General features: G+C 45.4%; 1 protein-coding gene across 2 annotated transcripts in view; it reads right to left on the bottom strand.

The window, feature by feature from the left end:
• Positions 1-804: 804 nt before the first annotated feature.
• EFNA2 (ephrin A2) overlaps positions 805-26,851 on the bottom strand; it is a 229,709-nt gene continuing 203,662 nt past the window's right edge. For both annotated transcript variants that reach the window (XM_066604718.1, XM_066604719.1), the window contains exons 3-4: positions 16,485-16,550; positions 805-2,000 (exon numbers count right to left, since the gene is read on the bottom strand). In XM_066604718.1, coding sequence (XP_066460815.1) covers positions 1,882-2,000; positions 16,485-16,550 — 185 coding nt within the window. In that variant the 3' untranslated portion in view covers positions 805-1,881. The remainder of the gene's footprint in view (positions 2,001-16,484; positions 16,551-26,851) is intronic.

Below are 26,851 nucleotides of genomic sequence, written 5' to 3' on the forward strand. Positions count from 1 at the left end.
ATTCAATGGAACCGGCAATACAGCCGACTCCATTGAAAGCAATGGGCTGCCGGCGAGCGCGGGAGTGAGAGTGAGACCCCCTCCCCCCCACACTGTGAGCATAAAGATCGTTCTCCTCTGCCACAGCTGTAACAGCTATGGCAGAGAAGAACGATGTTAGCCCATTGAAAGCAATGCGCTGTGGGCGATCGCGGGATGAATTGTCGGGAAGGGGTTAAATATATAAGCCCTTCCCTGCAATTCATCCAGAAATGTGTAAAAATAAAAAAATATATGTACTCACCTTTCCGCTGCAGCCGGAGTTCAGCTGCGGCCGCCGGCAGTTCTCCTGAACTGCTTCTCTATACTATTCAGCAGCCGGGGCTTTAAAATCCCCGCCTGCTGAATGAGCTGCCTCTAATTGGTCACAGCCTGACCAATCAGAGGCAGGTCTCACTCACACACCCATTCATGAATGGGTGAGTGACTGCTGCCTCTCATTGGCTCAGCGCAGGGACCAATCAGATTGGTCCCTGCGCTGAGCCAATGAGAGGCAGCAGTCACTCACCCACTCATGAATTCATGAATGGGTGTGTGAGTGAGACCTGCCTCTGATTGGTCAGGCTGTGACCAATCAGAGGCAGCTCATTCAGCAGGCGGGGATTTTAAATCCCCGGCTGCTGAATACTACAGAGAGCAGTTCAGAGAACTGCCGCCGGCTGCCGCTGAACTCCATCTGCCGGGACAAGGTGAGTATATATATTTTTTTTATTTTTACACATTTCTGGATGAATTGCAGGGAAGGGCTTATATATTTAACCCCTTCCCGACAATTCATCCCGCGATCGCCCGCAGCGCGTTGCTTTCAATGGAGCCGGCTGTATTGCCGGCTCCATTGAATTCAATGGGCTAACATCATTCTTCTCTGCCACAGCTGGCGTTAGGCGTTAGGAGAACGATCTTTACGCTGACAGTGCGGTGGGGGTGGGGGCGCTCTTGCCGCTATTGTGGCTTAATAGTGGGACCTGTGAACTTGAGATGCAGCCCAACATGTAGCCCCTCGCCTGCCCTATCCGTTGCTGTGTCGTTCCCATCCCTTTTGTGAATTTCCCAGATTTTCACAAATGGAAACCTTAGCGAGCATCGGCGATGTACAAAAATGCTCGAGCCGCCCATTGACTTTAATGGGGTTCGTTACTCGAAACAAACCCTCGAGCATCGCGGGAAGTTCGACTCGAGTAACGAGCACCCGAGCATTTTGGTGCTCACTCATCTCTAGTCCTAGGTGTGATTTTCTGTTCAAGTGAGAAGAAGCACTAAAGGCTATTACAGAAGCAAACTATGGGTCTTTTGGCTGCCTAGTGTAGTCCTGGCGACAGGGCATGATAACCAATCTTGGTCCCTCCATATTTGCACCTTACACATCCACAAAATATTTCACAATACAAATCCAAACTCTTTGAAGATAAATGGGGATGGAATATGACAGGCGAATGGAAGGAAGTGTCAGACGGCGGGACAGTCAGAGTGAGCTGAAACCCATTACTTACATATTGGAAAAGGATCTCCACAATTATGCTGTTCTACTGGTGCAAAAGCAGGAAACATACTAAGAATACAAAATAAGAAGACTATACATTTGGTCTGAAAATGTAAAAAGCAAGTTACTGGAAAGCTCCAAACTCCAGCAAACCTGCGCGTGTGGGCCCCAATTTAGTCAGCAAAGCTTTGTCCTCATTTCAATGTCAGCAGGAATCCCGATGGTCCGCAGCGTCCTCATGAGGGGAATCACTTCTCTCCTGTTTGTGTCTCATACAAATGTTCCAGATTTCCGGTTGTAGTCTCTTCTTTGCTCCTTTTTTCTCCCTCCTCTCTATGCTGATGTTAATCGCCATCAAACAGCTACAAGACAATGATAGTCCAAAAGAGAAGAAAACCAAGGCTGGAGTGAGGGACCCTGAGACTGAGGCCCGAATTATTGCTGGTGAAGATAGGCTCCGGAGACTCGTAAAGAGAATCATCTGAGGTTAAAGAGAAAACACAAAGGTTAGAGGCTGTCCTGATGTGTGATCCGCTCAGACGTTCAGGTCGGCATGGTCTACGGTTGGCGCCGGCCTTCTTTACCTTCACTAGCCCGACTTGCAAAAAAGGAAAAATCTCATTTTTTTTTGGAAGTCTCCAATGTCCCCCCTCTAGCATGGCATCCCGCAGAACATCTACTTTCTAACCCGGGTTCACATGCTGCAGACTTTGACTTTGCCGAACAGTCTGTTTCTGTAATGTTGGCTGAATAACTCCCACAATGAGTCAACTTCTGCTCCTTTTTGCTTATTGGGTATTTTTACGATGGTAGACGCCTGTTTTGATCACATTAAGGGCTCGGTCAGACGAGCTATTTTTTAGCACATGAATAGTCATACTTTAAAAAAAAAAAAAAAATTGCATGTAGAAAAATGGCTTGGCCGGGGGCATCTGCACTCGCATGTCCTATCTTTTGCAGGTGCAATTATTTAGCGCCTCTAAAAAACAGACATGTGACCGCTTCCATTGGAAAGCATTGGTTCCAATAGAGCTAAAAAATGGCTCGTTTGATCGTGGCCTGATAGAGAAGGCACAGGAAATCAAGTGTATTCACTGGCCTGCATGGGCCTATGGGACCGCCTTAAGCTGTATCTGTCAATGCTTAGCGGTTCTGTCACAGGCAGCCTGCAGAGGGATTCAATAAACGTATCTGCTTGTAACATTTCATTATATTATCTTTGTCTATATATATAAAATTGAATGTATGCGTGTCTGTCTGTCTGTGTGTCTGTCTGCGTGTCTGTCTGTCTGTCTGTCTGTGTGTTTGTCCTTTATGCGCTACTACACCATTCATCCGATCGCCATGAAACTTTGGGAAGTTGTTGAGTACACTCCTGGGAAGATTATAGGCATAGTAGAAATATTCTATGATAAATGGCGCGCGCGCGAGCGTTGTCGACGATTATGACCCCCCCACGTAGATCGTTCGATTTCCATCATTGCCACTAATTCTCTCGCTTCCCGATGTCGTAGAAACATGAAATTTGGCAAGAGCATTGATTATGTCATAAATAGGAAAAGGTAATGGGTCCCAAATCGATTATTCAATTCTAAGCGCAAAACAATTAGCATCCAAATTTTACGTACGGAATCTTATTCTCTCACTTCCTGAGACTGCTGAGGTAACATGAAAGCTGTGCTGTGATTGGTTGTTATATATTATAGTGCTGAGGTAACATGAAAGCTGTGCTGTGATTGGTTGTTATATATTATACTGCTGAGGTAACATGAAAGCTGCACTGTGATTGGTTGTTATATATTATACTGCTGAGGTAACATGAAAGCTGTGCTGTGATTCGTTGTTATATATTATACTGCAGAGGTAACATGAAAGCTGTGCTGTGATTGGTTGTTATATATTATACTGCTGAGGTAACATGAAAGCTGTGCTGTGATTGGTTGTTATATATTATACTGCTGAGGTAACATGAAAGCTGTGCTGTGATTGGTTGTTATATATTATACTGCTGAGGTAACATGAAAGCTGCGCTGTGATTGGTTGCTATTTTTTATATTGCTGAGGCAGAATAAAAGTTGCGCTGTGATTGGTTGTTATCTAGATATATAAAAACGAATGAATGTCTGTCTGTCTGTCTTCCCAGCAACGTGTGACGGGTAAGCTAGTCTATATATATAAAATTGAATGTATGCGTGTCTGTGTGTGTTTGTGTTTGTCCTTTATGCGCTACTACACCATTCATCCGATCGCCATGAAACTTTGGGAAGTTGTTGAGTGCACTGCTGGGAAGATTATAGGCATAGTACAAATATTCTATGATAAATGGTGCGCGCACGAGCGTTGTCGACGATTACGACCCCCCCACGTAGATCGTTCGATTTCCAACATTGCCACTAATTCTCTCACTTCCCAATATCATAGAAACGTGAAATTTGGCACGGGCATTGATTATGTCATAAATAGGAAAAGCTAATGGGTCCCAACTCGATTATTCAATTGTAAGCGCCAAAGAATTAGCATCCAAATTTTACGTACGGAATCTAATTCTCTCGCTTCCCAATGTCATAGAAACGTGAAATTTGGCACAAGCATTGATTATGTCATATATACGAAAAGTTAATGGGTCCCAAATTGATTATTCAATTCTATGCGCAAAAGAGTTAGCGTCCAAATTTTGCGTACGGAATGTAATTTTCTCACATAGAAACTTGAAATTTGGCACGGGCATTGAATATGTCATAAATAGGAAAAGCTAATGGGTCGCAACTCGATTATTCAATTCTAGGCGCAAAAGAATTGGCGTACAAATTTTACGTACGGAATTTAATTCTCTCGCTTCCCAATGTACTAGAAACTTGAAATTTGACAAGAGCATTGATTATGTCATAAATAGGAAAAGTTAATGGGTCCCAACTCGATTATTCAATTCTAAGCACAAAAGAATTAGCGTCCAAATTTTAAGTACGGAATCTAATTTTCTAACTTCTCAATGTCATAGAAACTTAAAATTTGGCATGAGCATTGATTATGTCATAAATAGGAAAAGCTAATGGGTCCCAACTCGATTATTCAATTCTAAGCACAAAAGAATTAGCGTCCAAATTTTACGTACGGAATCTAATTCCATCACTTCCCAATGTCATAGAAACTTGAAATTTGGCACGAGCATTGATTATGTCATAAATAGGAAAAGCTAATAGGTCTCAACTCGATTATTTAATTCTATGCGCCAAAGAATTAGCGTCCAAATTTTACGTACGGAATCTAATTCTCTCACTTCCTGATGTCATCTATATATATATATATATATATATATATATATATATATAAATGAATGTATGTCTGTCTTTCTGTCTGTCCTTTATGCATTACTACACCATTCATCCAATCGCCATGAAACTTTGGGAAGTTGTTGAGTACACTCCTCCGAAGATTACTGGCATAGTACAACTATCCTACGATAGGTGGCGCACGTGCGAGCATTATCGACAGTTATGCCCCCCAGACAAAGATCGTTTGATTTCCATCTCAAGCACGAAAGCAAAAGGCATTATGAGCGAAAGGATGCGTGTTCAACCAGAAAATGATGCATCCGCCGTATGTTTCGCTTGACAATTGCTGGATATTGATAATGCTGAGGTAAAATGAAAGCTGTGCTGTGATTGGTTGCTATTTCTTATATTGCTGAGGTAACATGAAAGCTGTGCTGTGATTGGTTGCTATATATTATACTGCTGAGGCAACATGAAAGCTGTGCTGTGATTGGTTGCTACTTATACTACTGAGGTTACATGAAAGCTGCGCTGCGATTGGTTGTTATCTAGATATATAAAAACGAATGTATGTATGTCTGTCTGTCTTCGCAGCAACGCGCAACGGGTAAGCTAGTATATTATAAAGCTGAGGTAACATGTAAGCTGCGCTGCGATTGGTTGTTATATATTATACCACTGAGGTAACCTAAAAAAGCTGCGCTGTGATTGGTTGTTATCTAGATATATAAAAACGAATGTATGTATGTCTGTCTTCGCAGCAAAATTTTACGTACGGAATGTAATGTTCTCACATAGAAACTTGAAATTTGGCACGAGCATTGAATATGTCATAAATAGGAAACGCTAATGGGTCCCAACTCGATTATTCAATTCTAAGCGCAAAAGAATTAGCATCCAAATTTTACGTACGGAATCTAATTCTCTCACTTCCTGAGACTGCTGAGGTAACATGAAAGCTGTGCTGTGATTGCTGGCTACTTCTTATACTACTGAGGTTGCATGAAAGCTGCGCTGCGATTGGTTGTTATATATTATACTGAGGTAACATGAAAGCTGCGCTGCGATTCGTTGTTATATATTATACCACTGAGGTAACATGAAAGCTGCGCTGTGATTGGTTGCTATATATAATACCGCAGAGGTAACATGAATGCTGCGCTGTGATTGGTTGCTATTTTTTTATATTGCTGAGGCAGAATAAAAGTTGTGCTGTGATTGGTTGTTATTTCTCTTACTGCTGAGGTAACATGAAAGCTGCGCTGTGATTGGTTGTTATATTTTATACTGCTAAGGTAACATGAAAGCTGCGCTGTGATTGGGTGTTATCTATATATATAAAATTGAATGTATGCGTGTCTGTGTGTCTGTCTGTCTGTGTGTGTGTGTGTTTGTCCTTTATGCGCTACTACACCATACATCCGATCGCCATGAAACTTTGGGAAGTTGTTGAGTACACTCCTGGGAAGATTACTGGCATAGCACAACTATCCTACGATAAATGGCGCGCGTGTGAGCATTGTCGACAGTTATGCCCCCCCCCCACGTAGATCGTTTGTTTTCCATCATTGCCACTAATTCTCTTCCCGATGTCGCAGAAACATGAAATTTGGCAAGAGCATTGATTATGTCATAAATAGGAAAAGCTAATGGGTCCCAACTCGATTATTCAATTCTAAGCGCCAAAGAATTGGCGTTGAAATTTAACGTACATAATCTAAATCTCTCACTTCCCAATGTCATAGAAACATAAAACTTGGCACGGGCATTGGATATGTCACAAATAGGAAATATTAATAGGTCCCAACTTGATTATTAAATTCTAGCGCAAAAGAATTAGCGTCCAAATTTTACGTACGGAATCTAATTCTTTCACTTTCCAGTGTCATAGAAACGTGAAATTTGGCACGAGCATTGATTATGTCATAAATAGGAAAAGATAATGGGTCCCAACTCAATTATTCAATTCTAAGCGCAAAACAATTAGCGTCCAAATTTTACGTACGGAATCTAATTCTCTCACTTCCTGAGACTGCTGAGGTAACATGAAAACTGTGCTGTGATTGGTTGCTATTTCTTATACTACTGAGGTTGCATGAAAGCTGCGCTGCGATTGGTTGCTATATATTATACCACTGAGGTAACATGAAACCTGCGCTGTGATTGGTTGCTATATATAATACCGCAGAGGTAACATGAATGCTGCGCTGTGATTGGTTGCTATTTTTTATATTGCTGAGGCAGAATAAAAGTTGTGCTGTGATTGGTTGTTATATATTATACTGCTGAGGTAACATGAAAGCTGCGCCGCTGTGATTGGTTGTTATATATTATACTGAGGTAACATGAAAACTGCGCTGTGATTGGTTGTTATATTTAATAGTGCTAAGGTAACATGAAAGCTGTGCTGTGATTGGGTGTTATATATTATAAAGCTGAGGTAACATGTAAGCTGCGCTGCGATTGGTTGCTATATATTATACCACTGAGGTAACATGAAAGCTGCGCTGTGATTGGTTGGTATCTAGATATATAAAAACAAATGAATGTCTGTCTGTCTGTCTGTCTGTCTTCGCAGCAACGCGCGACGGGTAAGCCAATATATATATGCACATTCCTGTTGTCTGTTCTGTATGCACAGCCAAATGACTGGACCAACTGCACCAGAGTCACATGGATAGAGTAGGCACTTTGGAGGGTTTTAGAAGAGGTTTCAGCTCCTTCAGACCTAATGTTCTTGGACATATTTGCAAAAAAACAGAATAGAAAACAAATATTAAAGCAGTTGCCTGGTTATGTAGGACGTGCAATAGAACCCCATATATTAAAATAGTAAATTGACTACATTTACCTCTCTGGGATCCAGCGCTGAAGCCCTGCTGTGGTCCCAGTGACTGCTGATGCCAGGAGAATGAGCAGTGATGCTGCAGCTTCTTATTGGCTGCAGCAGTCCCCTGATTCCCGGTGACATCATCAGTCACAGCACTCACCGAGACCACAGTAAGTTCTAGCGCTGGATAGTAAGTATAGTTCACCTTATTACTTTAATACAGGGGGGTCCTATTGAAGTGGTGATGTCCAGTAACCAGACAAGCTCTTTAATTAAATCTCTTTAGTATGTCACTGGTGAGACGTCCAGTTTCTGCGCATTAATTAGCCAGCCATTTTTCTTCACTTGCCGTGTTTATTATGTTTATTATATTGGCTGTTAGTAGCAAACAACGTTTTTAAACACACAAATAGTTACATGAAAAAGACCGCGTGACTCCGAAGAATTCTGCTAGTTTTAAACATGATGGTTCGCCCACCGCCACTGAGCTTGCCGCTAAAAAATAGTCCAAACAACAGCGACAATGTCAGTCTAATTTGAATTTTCAATGACAAAAGGGTATATAGCATAAAGGCATCCTGTGCTGCTGCTATGGGCCTGCGGGCAGGAGGACCAAACCCTACCTGCTGTTGGGTCTGCCTATTACACAGAAGTAAGTATATCCCGCCACCCGCTGCTTCTCTCTTCAATGAATTAACTTTTATGGATAAATTGAATTGCAAGCAAACAAGGGGAATTGGTTCAATGTCATGCAAAGGACATGGAGGAAGAAATAACTCTGGGGTATTCTGTCCTGAATGGCAACATCCACCATCAAAATGAGTAGCCAGTTTAATCTTGGCTATGGGCCCCACTCTTGATAATGATGGCCACTGTGCAACAAGTAATAATGGTCTGGGACATGAGGTAGTCATCTATATGAAGTAATGGCCTGGGACATGAGGTAGTCATCTATATGAAGTAATGGCCTGGGACATGAGGTAGTCATCTATATGAAGTAATGGCCTGGGACATGAGGTAGTCATCTATATGAAGTAATGGCCTGGGACATGAGGGACAGTCATCTATATGAAGTAATGGCCTGGGACATGAGGTAGTCACCTATATGAAGTAATGGCCTGGGACATGAGGTAGTCACCTATATGAAGTAATGGCCTGGGACATGAGGTAGTCACCTATATGAAGTAATGGCCTGGGACATGAGGTAGTCATCTATATGAAGTAATGGCCTGGGACATGAGGGAGAGTCATCTATATGAAGTAATGGCCTGGGACAAGAGGGAGAGTCATCTATATGAAGTAATGGCCTGAGACATGAGGGACAGTCATCTATATGAGGTAATGGCCTGGGACATGAGGTAGTCACCTATATGAAGTAATGGCCTGGGACATGAGGTAGTCACCTATATGAAGTAATGGCCTGGAACATGAGGTAGTCATCTATATGAAGTAATGTCCTGGGACATGAGGGACAGTCATCTATATGAAGTAATGGCCTGGGACATGAGGTAGTCATCTATATGAAGTAATGGCCTGGGACATGAGGTAGTCACCTATATGAAGTAATGGCCTGGGACATGAGGTAGTCACCTATATGAAGTAATGGCCTGGGACATGAGGTAGTCATCTATATGAAGTAATGGCCTGGGACATGAGGGACAGTCATCTATATGAAGTAATGGCCTGGGACATGAGGGAGAGTCATCTATATGAAGTAATGGACTGGGACATGAGGTAGAGTCATCTATATGAAGCAATGGCCTGCGACATGAGGTAGTCATCTATATGAAGTAATGGCCTGGGACATGAGGGAGAGTCATCTATATGTAGTAATGGCCTGGGACATGAGGTAGTCATCTATACGAAGTAATGGCCTGGGACATGAGGGAGAGTCATCTATATGAAGTAATGGCCTGGGACACGAGGTAGTCATCTATATGAAGTAATGGCCTGGGACATGAGGGAGAGTCATCTATATGAAGTAATGGCCTGGGACATGAGGTAGTCATCTATATGAAGTAATGGCCTGGGACATGAGGAACAGTCATCTATATGAAGTAATGGCCTGGGACATGAGGGAGAGTCATCTATATGAAGTAATGGCCTGGGACATGAGGGAGAGTCATCTATATGAAGTAATGGCCTGGGACATGAGGAACAGTCATCTATATGAAGTAATGGCCTGGGACATGAGGGAGAGTCATCTATATGAAGTAATGGCCTGGGACATGAGGGAGAGTCATCTATATGAAGTAATGGCCTGGGACATGAGGGAGAGTCATCTATATGAAGTAATGGCCTGGGACATGAGGGAGAGTCATCTATATGAAGTAATGGCCTGGGACATGAGGGAGAGTCATCTATATGAAGTAATGGCCTGGGACATGAGGGAGAGTCATCTATATGAAGTAATGGCCTGGGAGATGAGGGAGAGTCATCTATATGAAGTAATGGCCTGGGACATGAGGTAGTCATCTATATGAAGTAATGGCCTGGGACATGAGGTAGTCATCTATATGAAGTAATGGCCTGGGAGATGAGGGAGAGTCATCTATATGAAGTAATGGCCTGGGACATGAGGTAGTCATCTATATGAAGTAATGGCCTGGGACATGAGGGGGAGTCATCTATATGAAGTAATGGCCTGGGACATGAGGGAGAGTCATCTATATGAAGTAATGGCCTGGGACATGAGGGAGAGTCATCTATATGAAGTAATGGCCTGGGACATGAGGGAGAGTCATCTATATGAAGTAATGGCCTGGGACATGAGGGAGAGTCATCTATATGAAGTAATGGCCTGGGACATGAGGTAGTCATCTATATGAAGTAATGGTCTGGGGCATGAGGGAGAGTCATCTATATGAAGTAATGGCCTGGGACATGAGGTAGTCATCTATATGAAGTAATGGCCTGGGACATGAGGGGGAGTCATCTATATGAAGTAATGGCCTGGGACATGAGGTAGTCATCTATATGAAGTAATGGCCTGGGACATGAGGGAGAGTCATCTATATGAAGTAATGGCCTGGGACATGAGGTAGTCATCTATATGAAGTAATGGCCTGGGACATGAGGGAGAGTCATCTATATGAAGTAATGGCCTGGGACATGAGGTAGTCATCTATATGAAGTAATGGTCTGGGACATGAGGGAGAGTCATCTATATGAAGTAATGGCCTGGGACATGAGGTAGTCATCTATATGAAGTAATGGCCTGGGACATGAGGTAGTCATCTATATGAAGTAATGGCCTGCGACATGAGGTAGTCATCTATATGAAGTAATGGCCTGGGACATGAGGTAGTCATCTATATGAAGTAATGGCCTGGGACATGAGGTAGTCATCTATATGAAGTAATGGCCTGGGACATGAGGTAGTCATCTATATGAAGTAATGGCCTGGGACATGAGGTAGAGTCATCTATATGAAGTAATGGCCTGGGACATGAGGTAGTCATCTATATGAAGTAATGGCCTGGGACATGAGGGAGAGTCATCTATATGAAGTAATGGCCTGGGACATGAGGGAGAGTCATCTATATGAAGTAATGGCCTGGGACATGAGGTAGTCATCTATATGAAGTAATGGCCTGGGACATGAGGTAGTCATCTATATGAAGTAATGGCCTGGGACATGAGGTAGTCATCTATATGAAGTAATGGCCTGGGACATGAGGGAGAGTCATCTATATGAAGTAATGGCCTGGGACATGAGGTAGTCATCTATATGAAGTAATGGCCTGGGACATGAGGGAGAGTCATCTATATGAAGTAATGGCCTGGGACATGAGGTAGTCATCTATATGAAGTAATGGCCTGGGACATGAGGGAGAGTCATCTATATGAAGTAATGGCCTGGGACATGAGGTAGTCATCTATATGAAGTAATGGCCTGGGACATGAGGTAGTCATCTATATGACGTTTTGGTTAACCTGATCAGCTAAAGTAGCATCTAATACAATGAGCAGAAAATCTGCTGGTATTTTACTGATGTGACGTAAGACGTTCAGGCTGATCGGTATGGGAGGTGTCATTTGTATCTCTTCCATCACCGTGATACAATATGATAATATAACTACACCTTCTATTATAATGGTGTGCGATCTTTAAAACAAACTATCATCTTAGAAGGAATAAGTGCTGCACATACTGGAGGATCAAGGACCCTCCGTCTGTAACAGTCACTTCCACCGTACATTAACCACATTATTCCCCAGTCTCCTTTTATTCCCGGTAACGGGCGGGTGATGGGGGGAGGGGGGGGGCAGGAATAATGGTAGGCAGACAAGGAGTTCCATTTGCAACAAAAGTAAAACTTTACCTAATAAGCAGGGTGTTACATAACACATTACGGTCTATCAATATGAGGGCGCATACATGTGATGATTCCATATTTATGGGGGGCCTCCTTGATGCCGAGATATATTACAGGTCTTTCCTGGACCTGAGATGCCTCTATAACCAGGGTTCTACCGCAGACTGCCCGCTCTTTGTCCTGGGCATTGGTGGGCAGTCATTCGTAGCTCCTAGGGGCTAGGACCAAAACATGCACTTTTTTTTTTATCCGGTGGCACTCACTCCCTATCCAGCTGTCTCTATGGATTGGGCTTTTCTCATCTGGCACTCTGCATATATTCTCTGTCAGCTCCACAGCAGACGCTCTCTCTAGCGCAGTTGCCATGCCTAGCATATCTTCTTGTCTGGGAAATCAGCCCTCTTCTTCCCTGCATTGTTCTCAGGGAGGCTCTCTCTGCAGCTCTTCCACTGGCTGTCTATTCAATTCCCTCTATGGCACTGGTTCTATCAGTGACCTCTCATCCCAGCAGCGCTCTCACTCGCTCTCCTTGCAGCAAGTGTTGCTGGTAGGTGAACTCCTTAACATCATCAGGCAATTTTATAACCCCCCCCCCCCCTTTAGTGGGTGATGAGCCAATATTAGGTAGGACAGTTCTTTCAAATGAGCGGAGCGACAGTTCCATCTAGCCACCAGACTGCTCAGACACTATCAGCACTGATCGGACATATGGCTTTGGCTCATTATTCCATGGTTTGCAATAAGGTCTGACAATGACTTGCAGGAATGCTGCCTTCCAATAGGTGGCGCTGCAGAGGTATTCTTCCATCTGCCATTTGCATATTTCCTAAAGGAGCCTGCATGTCCTTATTAGAATTCCTCTGCTATTATGACTGTATTGACAACTGGGTGTCACTAGTTGGGATGTGTCCCTACCTACTCTTGGGTCAGGATGAGTAACATTTCTCCTTAGGGAGAGCGCCTAAAAGGTGTGAGGCCCATTTACACACAACGATTATCGCTCAAAATTTACTCAAAAGACGTCAATGAGCGATAATCGTTGGGTCTAAACCAAGAGAAGATACTACACAACGGTCATAGGCGATACAGATATTTACTAAAACCGATATATCCGGAGGGATGACAAGTCCTCCTTAACTATGTAAATTCATCTGATTTTGGTCACTTGTATTTATTCTCACTTTTGTTTGGTCTGTCATCTTGCTGTTTTCCTATTGGTCGCTGGATGCCCTCTTTACTCCACAGCTGCTGTATGACTTTACATCCGTAAGAAGCAGCTGCCTGACATTGACACAGATATAGCTGGATACATACAATATACTCAGCATGTGGAACAAACGGCATTCATGCAGGTCCTGAGACATCCGTCCGTCTCAGACGGCGAGAACTATAATAACTAGCATAATTAACCTTTTTATGGCTGGCGTGTTTTGGGCCTTCGTGCGCAGAGCAGAATGTCACTTTTTGGCATGCTGCATTTTAAGGCCTTAGTCAGACGGGCGTTTTTAGCTGCGATTTGCGCATGCGTCCGGCGATTTTTTAAAACCGGTATCGGACACATGAGCGCTTTTTATGCACTCGTCCGATAAATTATAGAACAAAAAAATCGCAGATCGCACGTATCTGCGATTCCTGTTCTCTTCTGTATATGCGCTCAATGGGGCCGGCGGCAGCAGCGCCGACCCCATTGAGAACATATAGAAGACAAATCATTCTTCTCTGCCACAGCTGTAACAGCTGTGGCAGAGAAGAATGATGTTTGCCCATTGAATTCAATGGAGCGGCAATACAGCCGCTCCATTGAAAGCAATGGGCTGCCGGCGTGCGCGGGGTGAATTGTCGGGAAGGGGTTAAATATATAAGCCCTTCCCTGCAATTCATCCAGAAATGTGTTAAAATAAAAAAAAATTGTATACTCACCTTTCCGCTGCAGCCGGAGTCCAGCCGCGGCCGCTGTCAGTTCTCCTGAACTGCTTCTTGGCACTATTCAGCCGGCGGGGCTTTAAAATCCTCGCCTGCTGAATGATCTGCCTCTGATTGGTCACAGCCCTGACCAATCAGAGGCCGGTTTCACTCACACACCTATTCATGAATGGGTGAGTGACTGCTGCCTCTCAGCGCTGAGCCAATCAGGGGCAGGTCTGACTCACATCCATTCATGAATTCATGAATGGGTGTGAGTGAGGCATGCCTCTGATTGGCTCAGCGCTGAGCCAATCAGGGGGCAGGTCTGACTCACACCCCCTTCACACCCACTGCAGGACGGCCACGCGGAGCTCCGGCTGCCGGCAGAAGGTGAGTATACAATTTTTTTTTATTTTAACACATTTCTGGATGAATTGCAGGGAAGGGCTTATATATTTAAGCCCTTACCGACAATTCATCCTGGGCTCGCCCGCAGCGCATTGCTTTAAATGGAGTCGGCTCTATTGCCGTCTCCATTGAATGCAATGCGCTGGACAGCTCCGGCCCGTTTCTAATGAAACGCGGCTAGGAGCAGATTTTCGGGTGATTTGCGGGCGACTTGCGCGCACCGGTCACGCGATTTGCGGATGCGCATCCGTCATGCGATCCGCAAATCGCGCGAAAAAACGCCCGTCTGACTGAGGCCTAAAGGTGATTTTTTTTCTCCAGATCCTTAGTCTAGCCCCAAATATTTCGTTCTGTTATTCCCACGAGCCATGAGGCGTCCGTGTTATGTAACGTTGGAGCGGATATTCATTTTGTGGGTCTTTTCAAGGAAAAAATAGTCAGAAACGGGTAAAAAATACATTTTTTTCCTAATTTCCTCCGTGCTATTTTCTAAGGTAGTTGGTTAAATTATTAATCTTTACCCCCAAAATGAATCCTGCGGTCCTCGCGTGTATAACGGCGTCCGTGTACACTGTGTAATGAGCGGTGACAACAAGCTGCCTGTTTTAGCTGTATTTTCCCTCTGAAGCTTTAGGTTTCACGGACACCTCCGTATTTTCCATCTGTGCGCAGACCGGGTTTGCGATGGGCTGAACACGGACCGTTCACAGACTCGTTGACTTCTATGGGCTTTTTCACACATGCAATTTTTTTTATGGATCCACCAGCTGAAAGAATCACAGCGTGTCCTTTTCCCCTGCGTGTAGAAGTGCAATGTGCGCAGTCCCTGCCGCTGGGGTAGCACGCGGCTGTGTGTTCGTTGTTGTGCGCACATTCACATGTATAAATAAGCCCCTCTCACAAACAGCGCTGTTAAAATGCTGCGTTTCAGTTCAGGGCGCATTTGACAGTGTTTCTAGCACACCCCACCATGCCAATGGGTGATGAGGTGCGTTAAAAAGAGCTAAAACGCACTAAAACAGAGCAGACAGCATTCAAAAATTGCGGCCTTTTTAAATGTCGCATTTGAACACTCGTCTGCGAAGCCCCATTGATATCAATGGAGACGTTTTGCAGCGTTTAGCGCGGCGTTTCAAATGCTGTAAAAAGCGTTGTGTGTGAAAGCAGCTAAAGGCAAAGTAAAAAGAAGTAAAATAGGTGGCGGGGGGATTTATGTTTTGTGTCACATGCATTGTTCGTGCCGAGAATGTAGTACCGCACGAGCGCCCGACTCCCAGGCAAAACCATTTCGCGTCACGCTGGATGCCTAAACTGGTGTTAGGGGGCGGGGGGGGGCAGCTGTTTATTTTTTTCTTAACTTTTATTTTATTTATTGCTGATGTTTTATTATTTTTGATGCACATTTTCCTTTTGTTTCCGTGGTGGGGGCGCAGGTTGGCAGGGAACACATTAGCTATGTGTTCCTGCAGTCCCCACAGACAGACCACTCATAATGGAGATCTGAATTCCCAATATATCACTGTTAGCAGATGCACATCACATCCCCCCTGCGTGCCTGCAAGCCCAAGTATGCAAAGGGAATCCCCGTTCCTCCATTACTCACCTTATAGGGGTTCCCCAGCAACCACCTAGATGCAGAAGCAGCAATGTCAGCTGTGATCTGCGAGTCCCTGCAGCATGGGATCCACATTAGCAGGACTAGAGACAATCAGCTTGTGAGGCTGTTAGTTACAACCATAGCTAGAACTTGTGTGAAGCTGAAAACCAGCCATGACTGTGGAAAGCAGGACCGTAAATATTACGGCGTCTCCGCAAACTGGGCATATATTCCCGTCTCAGAGGGGTTAACTCATTCCTCCGGGACCGTTGGGAAATATGTGATGTGTGAGCGATTTCTTTTTAAAGGATATTTTTTTAGTCAAGCCGTTTATTCAAACAGAAGAACAATCCTTTCTGGCTTCATCTCTTCTGTATGGACATTCATCCTATAGACGTCCGACCCGAGGATACAACAAGTGGTGGCGATGGATGGCGCGTTGGGCAGACAATCACATGGCAGCGCCTTTCTGTGCATCCTAGCTCTCCTCGCTCCTACGCTACGTCCGGCCATGCGAAGGCCTTTCCTCTTGGATTGTTCTACTCTGTCACATTATTGGTCAGACTAATAGCGGCTCGCGTCGCGGCTCCTCCAGTAATATGAGGGCAGGGAACAGAAAACTCCAGCTACTTACTTGTTGGACGTACGTAAACTTTCAGCCTGAGGCAAGGTTTATCCACCAAGTTTGGAGGGGTGGAAGCTGCAAGATACAAGAGAAACACATTTATTGATACAAACATGAGATTTCTTATACAACACAATGAATACAATTATGATGCGAAGCTTTGGGACTCTTTATAGACGCCCCACGGTACCCAGTCCATAGATCAACAGGACAACATGTATCAGACCCTGGGGATGACCGGCTGGATCACCGCAGACCCCATTACTGTTCCATCAGAATGTGATACATCAGACCATTTCTGATACTGGAGGCGCACCTAGACATTTGGGGGAGGAGCGCGGTCCCTGGGGTCCTGGAGATGGTGACAAGTGAGAGTATGTGCACAAATAAAAGTTACGCAAGCAACTTCATCAATAGTTTGCTTAGATAGCTTTTATTTATGCACCAAAGCATCATGTGATGTACCAGGCCATGTTTTATGGTGGCTGGACACATAACCATATTTGTCCACATATGAAAAGGAACAACTATTTCCTTACGTCCCACCGATATGTACAGGAGATGCCGCCAACCTATGGCATTCCAGTTACAATTAGTAAATGACCTCCTTCATCACCCCAAAGTAGATACATGCCACATGTTGTATCTTCCAAGCAAACAGCAGAAGACAAGTACATAGATAGACACCAGGCTGATGGAGGTCAAGTGGACACTTTCTTGGCTTCAATGAGGTGAATGGGAGTCCGTGGATGCGTCTCATGTGTGGACTGGCAGCGTTCTCTGGGCATGCAGCAGACGGGCATTGCAAAGTGCAGCATGAAGCGACCGCCCCCTCCACATTATTACAACCTAGGCTGCAGTGTTTTCTTGATGCAGAAAATGGCTTAACAATGTATAATATAAACAGCCACATAATGTAAGTCTCTGTAGTATGAAGATACAATAAATACATTGAAGAGATAACCATATTGTCTTGGGGGCATATGGAAATGTATAGGGAAGATATAAAGTGACCCCCATCCTCCACTATAAGATACAATGTCGGACTGACCCTCATAAGATGCAACGTCCGCACCTTCCACAATAGGTTCCCCAATCTTGCACCATACTGCTCCCCCCAACACAGACCTCCACCATCGCTCTCTTGCCCCATGCAACACTTTATGCTGCAGCTGCTGCCTGATCCTGATGATGTGCTGCTGCAGCATTGCCGCAGCCTGCTCCAACCGGTGTGCTGCGATGGCTGGAGATGAGGACTGACTCCCTGGCGCCGGGCTTACACTAACACTTCATTCTAACCCGTGTTAAACTCAAAGAGGAGGGAGATGCACTGTTGGACTTTTTAGGGGATAGCACATGACTATCCATGGCGCGTCACCACTGGCTGTTTATGGCAGTAGCGCTGGTGATATTTACGGCAAGAGCGTTGGTAATGTTTACGGCAGTAGCGCTGGTGATGTCTACAGCAGCAGCATTGGTGATGTTTACGGCAAGAGCGTTGGTAATGTTTACGGCAGTAGCGCTGGTGATGTCTACAGCAGTAGCGTTGGTGATGTTTACGGCAGGAGCGCTGGTGATATTTACGGCAGTAGCATTGATGATGTTTATGGCAGTAGCGCTGGTGATGTTTACGGCAGCAGCATTGGTGAGGTTTACGGCAGTAGCATTGGTGAGGTTTACGGCAGTAGGGTCGGTGATGTTTACGGCAGTAGCGCTGGTGATGTTTACGGCAGCAGCATTGATGAGGTTTACGGCAGTAGGGTCGGTGATGTTTACGGCAGTAGCGTCGGTGATGTTTACGGCAGTAGCGTCGATGATGTTTACGGCAGTAGCGCTGGTGATGTTTACGGCAGCAGCATTGGTGAGGTTTACGGCAGTAGGGTGGGTGATGTTTACGGCAGTAGCGTCGGTGATGTTTACGGCAGTATCGTCGGTGAGGTTTACGGCAGTAGCGCTGGTGATGTTTACGGCAGTAGCGCTGGTGATGTTTACGGCAGTAGCGCTGGTGATGTTTACGGCAGTAGCGCTGGTGATGTTTACGGCAGTAGCGCTGGTGATGTTTACGGCAAGAGCGTTGGTAATGTTTACGGCAGTAGCGCTGGTGATGTCTACAGCAGCAGCATTGGTGATATTTACGGCAAGAGCGTTGGTAATGTTTACGGCAGTAGCGCTGGTGATGTCTACAGCAGCAGCATTGGTGATGTTTACGGCAAGAGCGTTGGTAATGTTTACGGCAGTAGCGCTGGTGATGTCTACAGCAGTAGCGTTGGTGATGTTTACGGCAGGAGCGCTGGTGATATTTACGGCAGTAGCATTGATGATGTTTATGGCAGTAGCGCTGGTGATGTTTACGGCAGCAGCATTGGTGAGGTTTACGGCAGTAGCATTGGTGAGGTTTACGGCAGTAGGGTCGGTGATGTTTACGGCAGCAGCATTGATGAGGTTTACGGCAGTAGGGTCGGTGATGTTTACGGCAGTAGCGTTGGTGATGTTTACGGCAGTAGCGCCGATGATGTTTACGGCAGTAGCGTCGATGATGTTTACGGCAGTAGCGCTGGTGATGTTTACGGCAGCAGCATTGGTGAGGTTTACGGCAGTAGCGTCGGTGATGTTTACGGCAGTAGCGTCGGTGATGTTTACGGCAGTATCGTCTGTGATGTTTACGGCAGTAGCGCTGGTGATGTTTACGGCAGTAGCGCTGGTGATGTTTACGGCAGTAGCGCTGGTGATGTTTACGGCAGTAGCGCTGGTGATGTTTACGGCAGTAGCGCTGGTGATGTTTACGGCAGTAGCGCTGGTGATTTTTACGGCAGTAGCGCTGGTGATGTTTACGGCAGTAGCGCTGGTGATGTTTACGGCAGTAGGGTGGGTGATCTTTACGGCAGTAGCGTCGGTGATGTTTACGGCAGTAGCGTCGGTGATGTTTACGGCAGTAGCGTCGGTGATGTTTACGGCAGTAGCGTCGGTGATATTTACGGCAGTAGCGTCGATGTTTACGGCAGTAGCGCTGGTGATGTTTACGGCAGCAGCATTGGTGAGGTTTACGGCAGTAGGGTCGGTGATGTTTACGGCAGTAGCGTCGGTGATGTTTACGGCAGTAGCGTCGGTGATGTTTACGGCAGTAGCGCCGGTGAGGTTTACGGCAGTAGCGCCGGTGAGGTTTACGGCAGTAGTGCTGGTGATGTTTATGGCAGCAGCATTGTTGAGGTTTACGGCAGTAGCGCTGGTGATGTTTACGGCAGTAGCGTCGATGACGTTTACGGCAGCAGCGCTGGTGATGTTTACGGCAGTAGGTTCGGTGATGTTTACAGCAGTAGCGTCGGTGATGTTTACGACAGTAGCACTGGTGATGTATACGGCAGTAGCGCTGGTGATGTATACGGCAGTAGCGCTGGTGATGTTTACGGCCGTAGCGCTGGTGATGTTTATGGCAGTAGCATTAGTGATGTTTACGTGTCCGTCTGTCTATCTATCTATCCCATATCTATCTATCTATCCATCTATCTATCTTATATCTATCTCTCTGGTATCTATCTATCGCATATATCTATCTATCTCCTATCTATCTATCCATCTATCTAATCTATCCATCCATCCATCTATCCATCTATCTATCTCCTATCTATCTATCTCCTATCTATCTATCCCATATATCTATCCCATATCTATCTATCTCATATCTATCCATCTCATATCTATCCATCTATCTCATATCTATCTCATATCTATCTATCTATCTATCTATCTCATATCTCTCTCTCTCATATCTCTCTCTCTCATATCTATCTCTCTCATATCTATCTATCTATCTATCTCATATCTATCCATCTATCTCATATCTATCTCATATCTCTCTCTCTCATATCTATCTATCTATCTATCTAACTAAGGGTGCCTGCACACGAACGGAATTTCCAGCGCGTTATTTTAGGTACATTATCTGCCCCAGACCGCAGCCAATATACTCCTATGAGGATCCGCAGTTGTCCCCAGACGGACGGATTTGTATCGCGTTTTTTCACGCGCGTGAAAAAATCTGCGACCTGTTCTAATTTGGGTCGGATTCTGCGCGTGAAGCCTCCAATACAAGTGAATGGGTGCGTTTTTTCACGTAGTACATCCGCAGTGCAGCTGCGGATGGAGTCACTGGTTGCTATGACTACAGGAAGTAGGCATGGTAGGAGGTGTCCCAACACACAGCAGAGCTTCACAGGCACATTTGTAGAGGGAGATAGGTAGTATTTCTTGCCAATGCAGGATGTAAGAATGCAAAATCTGTAGTAATGAATTCCTCTTGTGAATTTTTTTGCAGTGACTGAAATAAAGTCACGCTGGAGAAGCGCCTGAAAAAAGTTACATGGATCAACCATGCCCACAAAGACATCTGCTCACCGGGTGAAAGCATGTTGCCAGAATAATTTAACGGTGCTCGCACAAGCAAGAGGGACAAAACGGGGTCTGGGTGTTGGTTTTTAAGCTGTTTTCCAAGGAATGGGCAGTTCTCTAGGGGTTGGGTTTACAATAAGGGGTGTCTGCTGGTTTTTCGGCGCGTTTTTTTCCGCATCCGCAACACATCCGCGTATATCCACGCGTGATTTTTCACGCATCCGCACCTATCCGCAAGCACATTTAGGTACCATACGCGCGTGAAAATCCGCTAGTGGAATCCGGAACGCTCGTGTGCAGGCGGCCTATCTATCTCTGAATCTCTCTCATATCTATCTATCTCTTTCTTAGGCCTCATGTCCACTTGCTGAATCCCGCAGTGAAATCCGTACATGCCCGCGGATATGGAGAGGGAAAATACATTATACTTACCTCTCTGGACGCTGTGGGGCTCCCCTCTGTGCAGGCCTGACCTTTTTTCTTCCGGTCGGCAGCGTGCCACGTGCAAGTGCACGAACATTTAAAAAAATCTCCTGTTCTCCCGCGTATCCGCGGCACAGCACAAAAACAGCTACAGCTATGCCGCAGATACGAACGGCTTCCATAGGCTTCAATGGAAGCCGCGGGAGCCGTCCGTGTGGCAGATCCGCAGGAAAATGGGGCATGCTGCGATTTCTTCCTGTGCGTGTGACCTGCAGGCCGGGAAGGAATCCCATCTGCATGCTTTTAGCTGCCCTAGTGATGCCAATGCATCCCTATGGGCAGCAAGACGCACGGATCTGCCGTGTGGGGGCCACGTTCGGATTTTAGAAATAAAATCTGCGCGTGTACATTGGCCCTCAGGCATAGCTACGGGGCGAGGGGGAAAAGGGCCTGGGGGGGGCCCGAGCTGAACTTTTGCACCCGAGCCCCTGAGCCTTTAGGTACGCCCCTTACTATAGGCGTCTACCTGGGCCACTAGAGACATATACCTGAGGCACTGTAGACGTATAACTGGGGCCCTGTTGGTGTATTCCTGGGGTACTATAGTTTAGCATCTCATAGCTTGAGGTTATAAGTGGCAAAAACTCATCATAAAGTCCTTTAAGCTGATTGTCACCAATTGTGTTTGAGACGAATTAGCACTTTATTGTGTTCCTGTATTCCTGTTCCTATGAGATCTGTGTAATATTACGCTCTTCCTGATCTGTTATACATGAGAGGGGGGCGGCTATTTGCAGCCGGCTCCATTGTTTCCAGCCACCGGTCTTGTGTTGGTTGTCTGCTCTCCATTGGCCATTGCTTGTGACCTCGGTCTTGGGTCTTCATCCGCAGGACTTCCCCTCGCCTCCGGTCGGGGGTTCACGGATCTTTTGTCTCATCGTTAGCAAAGTCATTTTAGAAGGAAAAGCCCCCAAAAATCATTCTGGTCTCCGACCCAAATAATGCAGTTTATCTGCAGCACATATGATTATGGAGATGGAGTATATCTGTGGGTGATATATACATGGCTGATCCTGGCCTTTGGCAAGTAATATGAATTGTAGATATGATTCAGCCATATCCGCGGTAGTGGAGAGATTCTCACGGACCTCGTTAAACACGCCGTACTGACATCAAAGTAATCATACACTGGGCAGCGCAGCATGAGCGCCGTGTGCGGACCCCCATAGGCAAGGTGCTGACCCCCGGCGTTCACATACCACAGGTGGCCGGCCTGCTTACTAAAGTGTTAGTAATGTAATTAGTGCCCTCCTGATGGAAGTTATACAGACCTCCTAGTGGAAATGGAGACCAGATGGACCTATTAGAGCTTTACTATGGGAAGCAGACGCTTACCCCTGAACATAGTGATGTGAGACTATCCAGAATGTGCTGCAGCTGTCCTCTTATACAGGGGGGCCTCAGGCCCATCGGCGCCCTCCAAACTACCAGCACTTGTGTTTGTTTTTAGTAACTTCTCCCCGCTTAGTACATTTCTCCCTGTGTGTGTTCCATACAGGCCAGTGTAATTAGCACGCTCGTTTGTCCCTTGTGATTCTGCAGCAATCAAAGTACTTAAGTAGCTGCTGCGCTAATAACAAATTAGTATTCAAGTGTCTAATTTACACAAATTTCACCTTGTCATTGCTTTGTAATTAGTGACAATTCTGGTAAAGCGTAAGCAAGTGGGGCGAGCTCTCTATAAAAGCTGCCCCTATGGACATGTTTCAACAAAAGTTCGGAGCTTGGAGAGGGGATAATAAATCTTTTTAGGTGGCTTAACCGCTTAGTGACCACCAATACCAATCGTTACGGAGGTCACTAATGGGCTTTAAACCTAACAGCCAGGAGAGGAGAAACCTCAGAGCTTGGTAGTTTAACCTCTTACATGCCACAACCAAGAGCAACTGCAGCATGTAAGCAGGTGACAAGGGGGAGGGGCTCTTTCTGTCACCCACCGGCACCCTGCAGTTCGATCACAAAGTACCGATGGGTTACCATGGCAGCCATAAGCCTGACAAGGATCTCCATGTCTGCCATATAAGTCAGCCTATCAGGCCCCGCCTCCCACAGAGCCTGATAGGCTGTTGTCGCAGGATTAGGCCGCCTTCACACCAGCGTTATATCATGGCTATTTTGCCGCAATAAAATGCTAGCTGAAAATCGCGACCATCTGATGCATTCGATTCCGATGGGCAATTTTTGGGGGCGTAAAATCATCTGGTCGGAAAAAAATAGCGCATAACGTCCGTTTGGCCAGAATACAGCGGCCACTCCCATAGACTCCTATAGGAGCTGCCGGAAAAGGGAGGTGGAGTTTAGCAGAGGCTCTGCCAAATACCGTCCTCCTTCACTTACCTCTCTGCCCTTTGCCAGTTGTTGACAAAGGGAGGGGGTAACACGGGGCAGGACATTGGCACACTAGCTCCTGCCCCATCCTGTCCCCTTCCCTTCCTAGCGGGCAGAAAAATGGGAGATGCAGCCACGACTTGGTCGTGACTGCCTCCCAAACATGCGATTTTTGGCCACAATGCGGTAATGACGCATTCGTCCGAAAATCGCATCGCCTGTGTAAAGGATCCCTGAGTAGAATGCATTACAAGTAATGCAGTGTATTATCCTAGTGATTGAACAAGCCCATCTTCAGATCTTCTTCAGTGACTAATAGCGTCAAAGTGCAATTTAAAGAAAAAAAATCCAGTTATGTATTTTATTTTTATTTTTCCCCATTTTAAATAGCTAAAACAGCAAGAAAGATGCAAGAATCCCCCCCATAATCGGTATTATCCCCCCATAATCGGTATTATTCCCCCATAATCGGTATTATCGCCCCATAATCGGTATTATCCCCCCATAATCGGTATTATTCCCCATAATCGGTATTATCCCCCCATAATCGGTATTATCCCCCCATAATCGGTATTATCCCCCCATAATCGGTATTATCCCCCCATAATCGGTATTATTCCCCCATAATCGGTATTATTCCCCCATAATCGGTATTATCCCCCCATAATCTGTATTATCCCCCCATAATCGGCATTATCCCCCCATAATCGGCATTATCGCCCCATAATCGGCATTATCCCCCCATAATCGGCATTATCGCCCCATAATCGTCATTATCCCCCCATAATCGGTATAATCCCCCATAATCGGCATTATCCCCCCATAATCGGCATTATCCCCCATAATCGGCATTATCCCCCCATAATCGGCATTATCCCCCCATAATCGGCATTATCCCCCCATAATCGGCATTATTCCCCATAATCGGCATTATCCCCCCATAATCGGCATTATCCCCCCATAATCGGTATTATTCCCCCATAATCGGTATTATCCCCCCATAATCGGTATTATCCCCCCATAATCGGCATTATCGCCCCATAATCGGCATTATCCCCCCATAATCGGCATTATCGCCCCATAATCGTCATTATCCCCCCATAATCGGTATAATCCCCCATAATCGGTATTATCCCCCCATAATCGGCATTATCCCCCATAATCGGCATTATCCCCCCATAATCGGCATTATCCCCCATAATCGGCATTATCCCCCCATAATCGGCATTATTCCCCCATAATCGGCATTATTCCCCATAATCGGCATTATCCCCCCATAATCGGTATTATCCCCCCATAATCGGCATTATCCCCCATAATCGGCATTATCCCCCCATAATCGGCATTATTCCCCATAATCGGTATTATTCCCCATAATCGGTATTATCCCCCCATAATCGGTATTATTCCCCCATAATCGGTATTATCGCCCCATAATCGGTATTATCCCCCCATAATCGGCATTATCCCCCCATAATCGGTATTATTCCCCCATAATCGGTATTATCGCCCCATAATCGGTATTATCCCCCCATAATCGGCATTATTCCCCATAATCGGCATTATTCCCCATAATCGGCATTATCCCCCCATAATCGGTATTATCCCCCCATAATCGGCATTATCCCCCATAATCGGCATTATCCCCCCATAATCGGCATTATTCCCCATAATCGGTATTATTCCCCATAATCGGTATTATCCCCCCATAATCGGTATTATTCCCCCATAATCGGTATTATCGCCCCATAATCGGTATTATCCCCCCATAATCGGCATTATCCCCCCATAATCGGTATTATTCCCCCATAATCGGTATTATCGCCCCATAATCGGTATTATCCCCCCATAATCGGTATTATCCCCCCATAATCGGTATTATCCCCCCATAATCGGTATTATCCCCCCATAATCGGTATTATTCCCCCATAATCGGTATTATTCCCCCATAATCGGTATTATTCCCCATAATCGGCATTATCCCCCCATAATCGGCATTATCCCCCCATAATCGGCATTATCCCCCCATAATCGGTATTATCGCCCCATAATCGGTATTATCCCCCCATAATCGGCATTATCCCCCCATAATCGGTATTATCGCCCCATAATCGGCATTATCCCCCCATAATCGGCATTATCCCCCCATAATCGGCATTATCCCCCCATAATCGGTATTATCCCCCCATAATCGGTATTATCCCCCCATAATCGGTATTATCCCCCCATAATCGGTATTATTGCCTTAGATCCAGGGAGAATATTTAGTTATTTATCTTGCATGATGAACATTTTACAATGTAACGCCAGAATAGCTTTTTTAAATTTTATTCGCCTGCTAAAAAGCGTAGTAAAAAGGTATCCAAAAGTCACATGACCCGACGGAGCGCCACTGCCAGAAAATCACAATGCTATGGGTCTCCGGGCTCGTTCACATGAGCGCAGCGTATTACACAAATGTAATACGCAGTGAATGCAACCCATCGAGTCCATTCGCATGAGCGTTTTTTTACGCAGTGTGCGATTGCGTTAATATACATCACCTATCTTCTATTTGCGCAACACAAGAACCCATCCCAGAAAACCTGTGGATTCACGGTGCATTAACACCCAAAGTCAATGTGATTTTCTGCATATTGTTACGTGTGGGGCATTTGTGCGCACAGATACACGCGGGGGCGGGCGACATACACCGCCATGCGGGCCGGCCTTACAACGTGACGATGCAGATTCAATTGTTTTTCTTCAAAGTGTTTTTATTGTGGAAAAGTAAAAAATAAAAAAAATCTCCCTAAACTCAGTATTGCGGTAATCGTGCTGATCAGATCTGGACGTTATCAGGTTGTTTGTACCGAAGGGCGGACGCTGGCAAAACGCAAAAACAATGGTGGAATTTCGGGATGTTTTTCCCATCTGTAATAAAATTATATGGACCCCGGAGGGCGGGCAGTAAAATATACAACCCCTCCAATACGGCTGGAAACGAGATCTGTCTCTTGCAATGCGGCGGTGAAAATCAGTTGGTCCTTAAGGCATAAAATAGGTTGGTCACTGAAGGGTTAAAAGAAGGGTCAACCGTCACTAATTATTTTGGTCTGCATATATTAATCCCAACCTGTAGAGCAAGCAGCTTATGTTACAGTACTAAGTGACTGAACCCAAGAAGCAGCTTAGGTATC

This window comes from Eleutherodactylus coqui, chromosome 5 (genome assembly GCF_035609145.1).
Source record: "Eleutherodactylus coqui strain aEleCoq1 chromosome 5, aEleCoq1.hap1, whole genome shotgun sequence".
Lineage (NCBI taxonomy): Eukaryota > Metazoa > Chordata > Amphibia > Anura > Eleutherodactylidae > Eleutherodactylus > Eleutherodactylus coqui.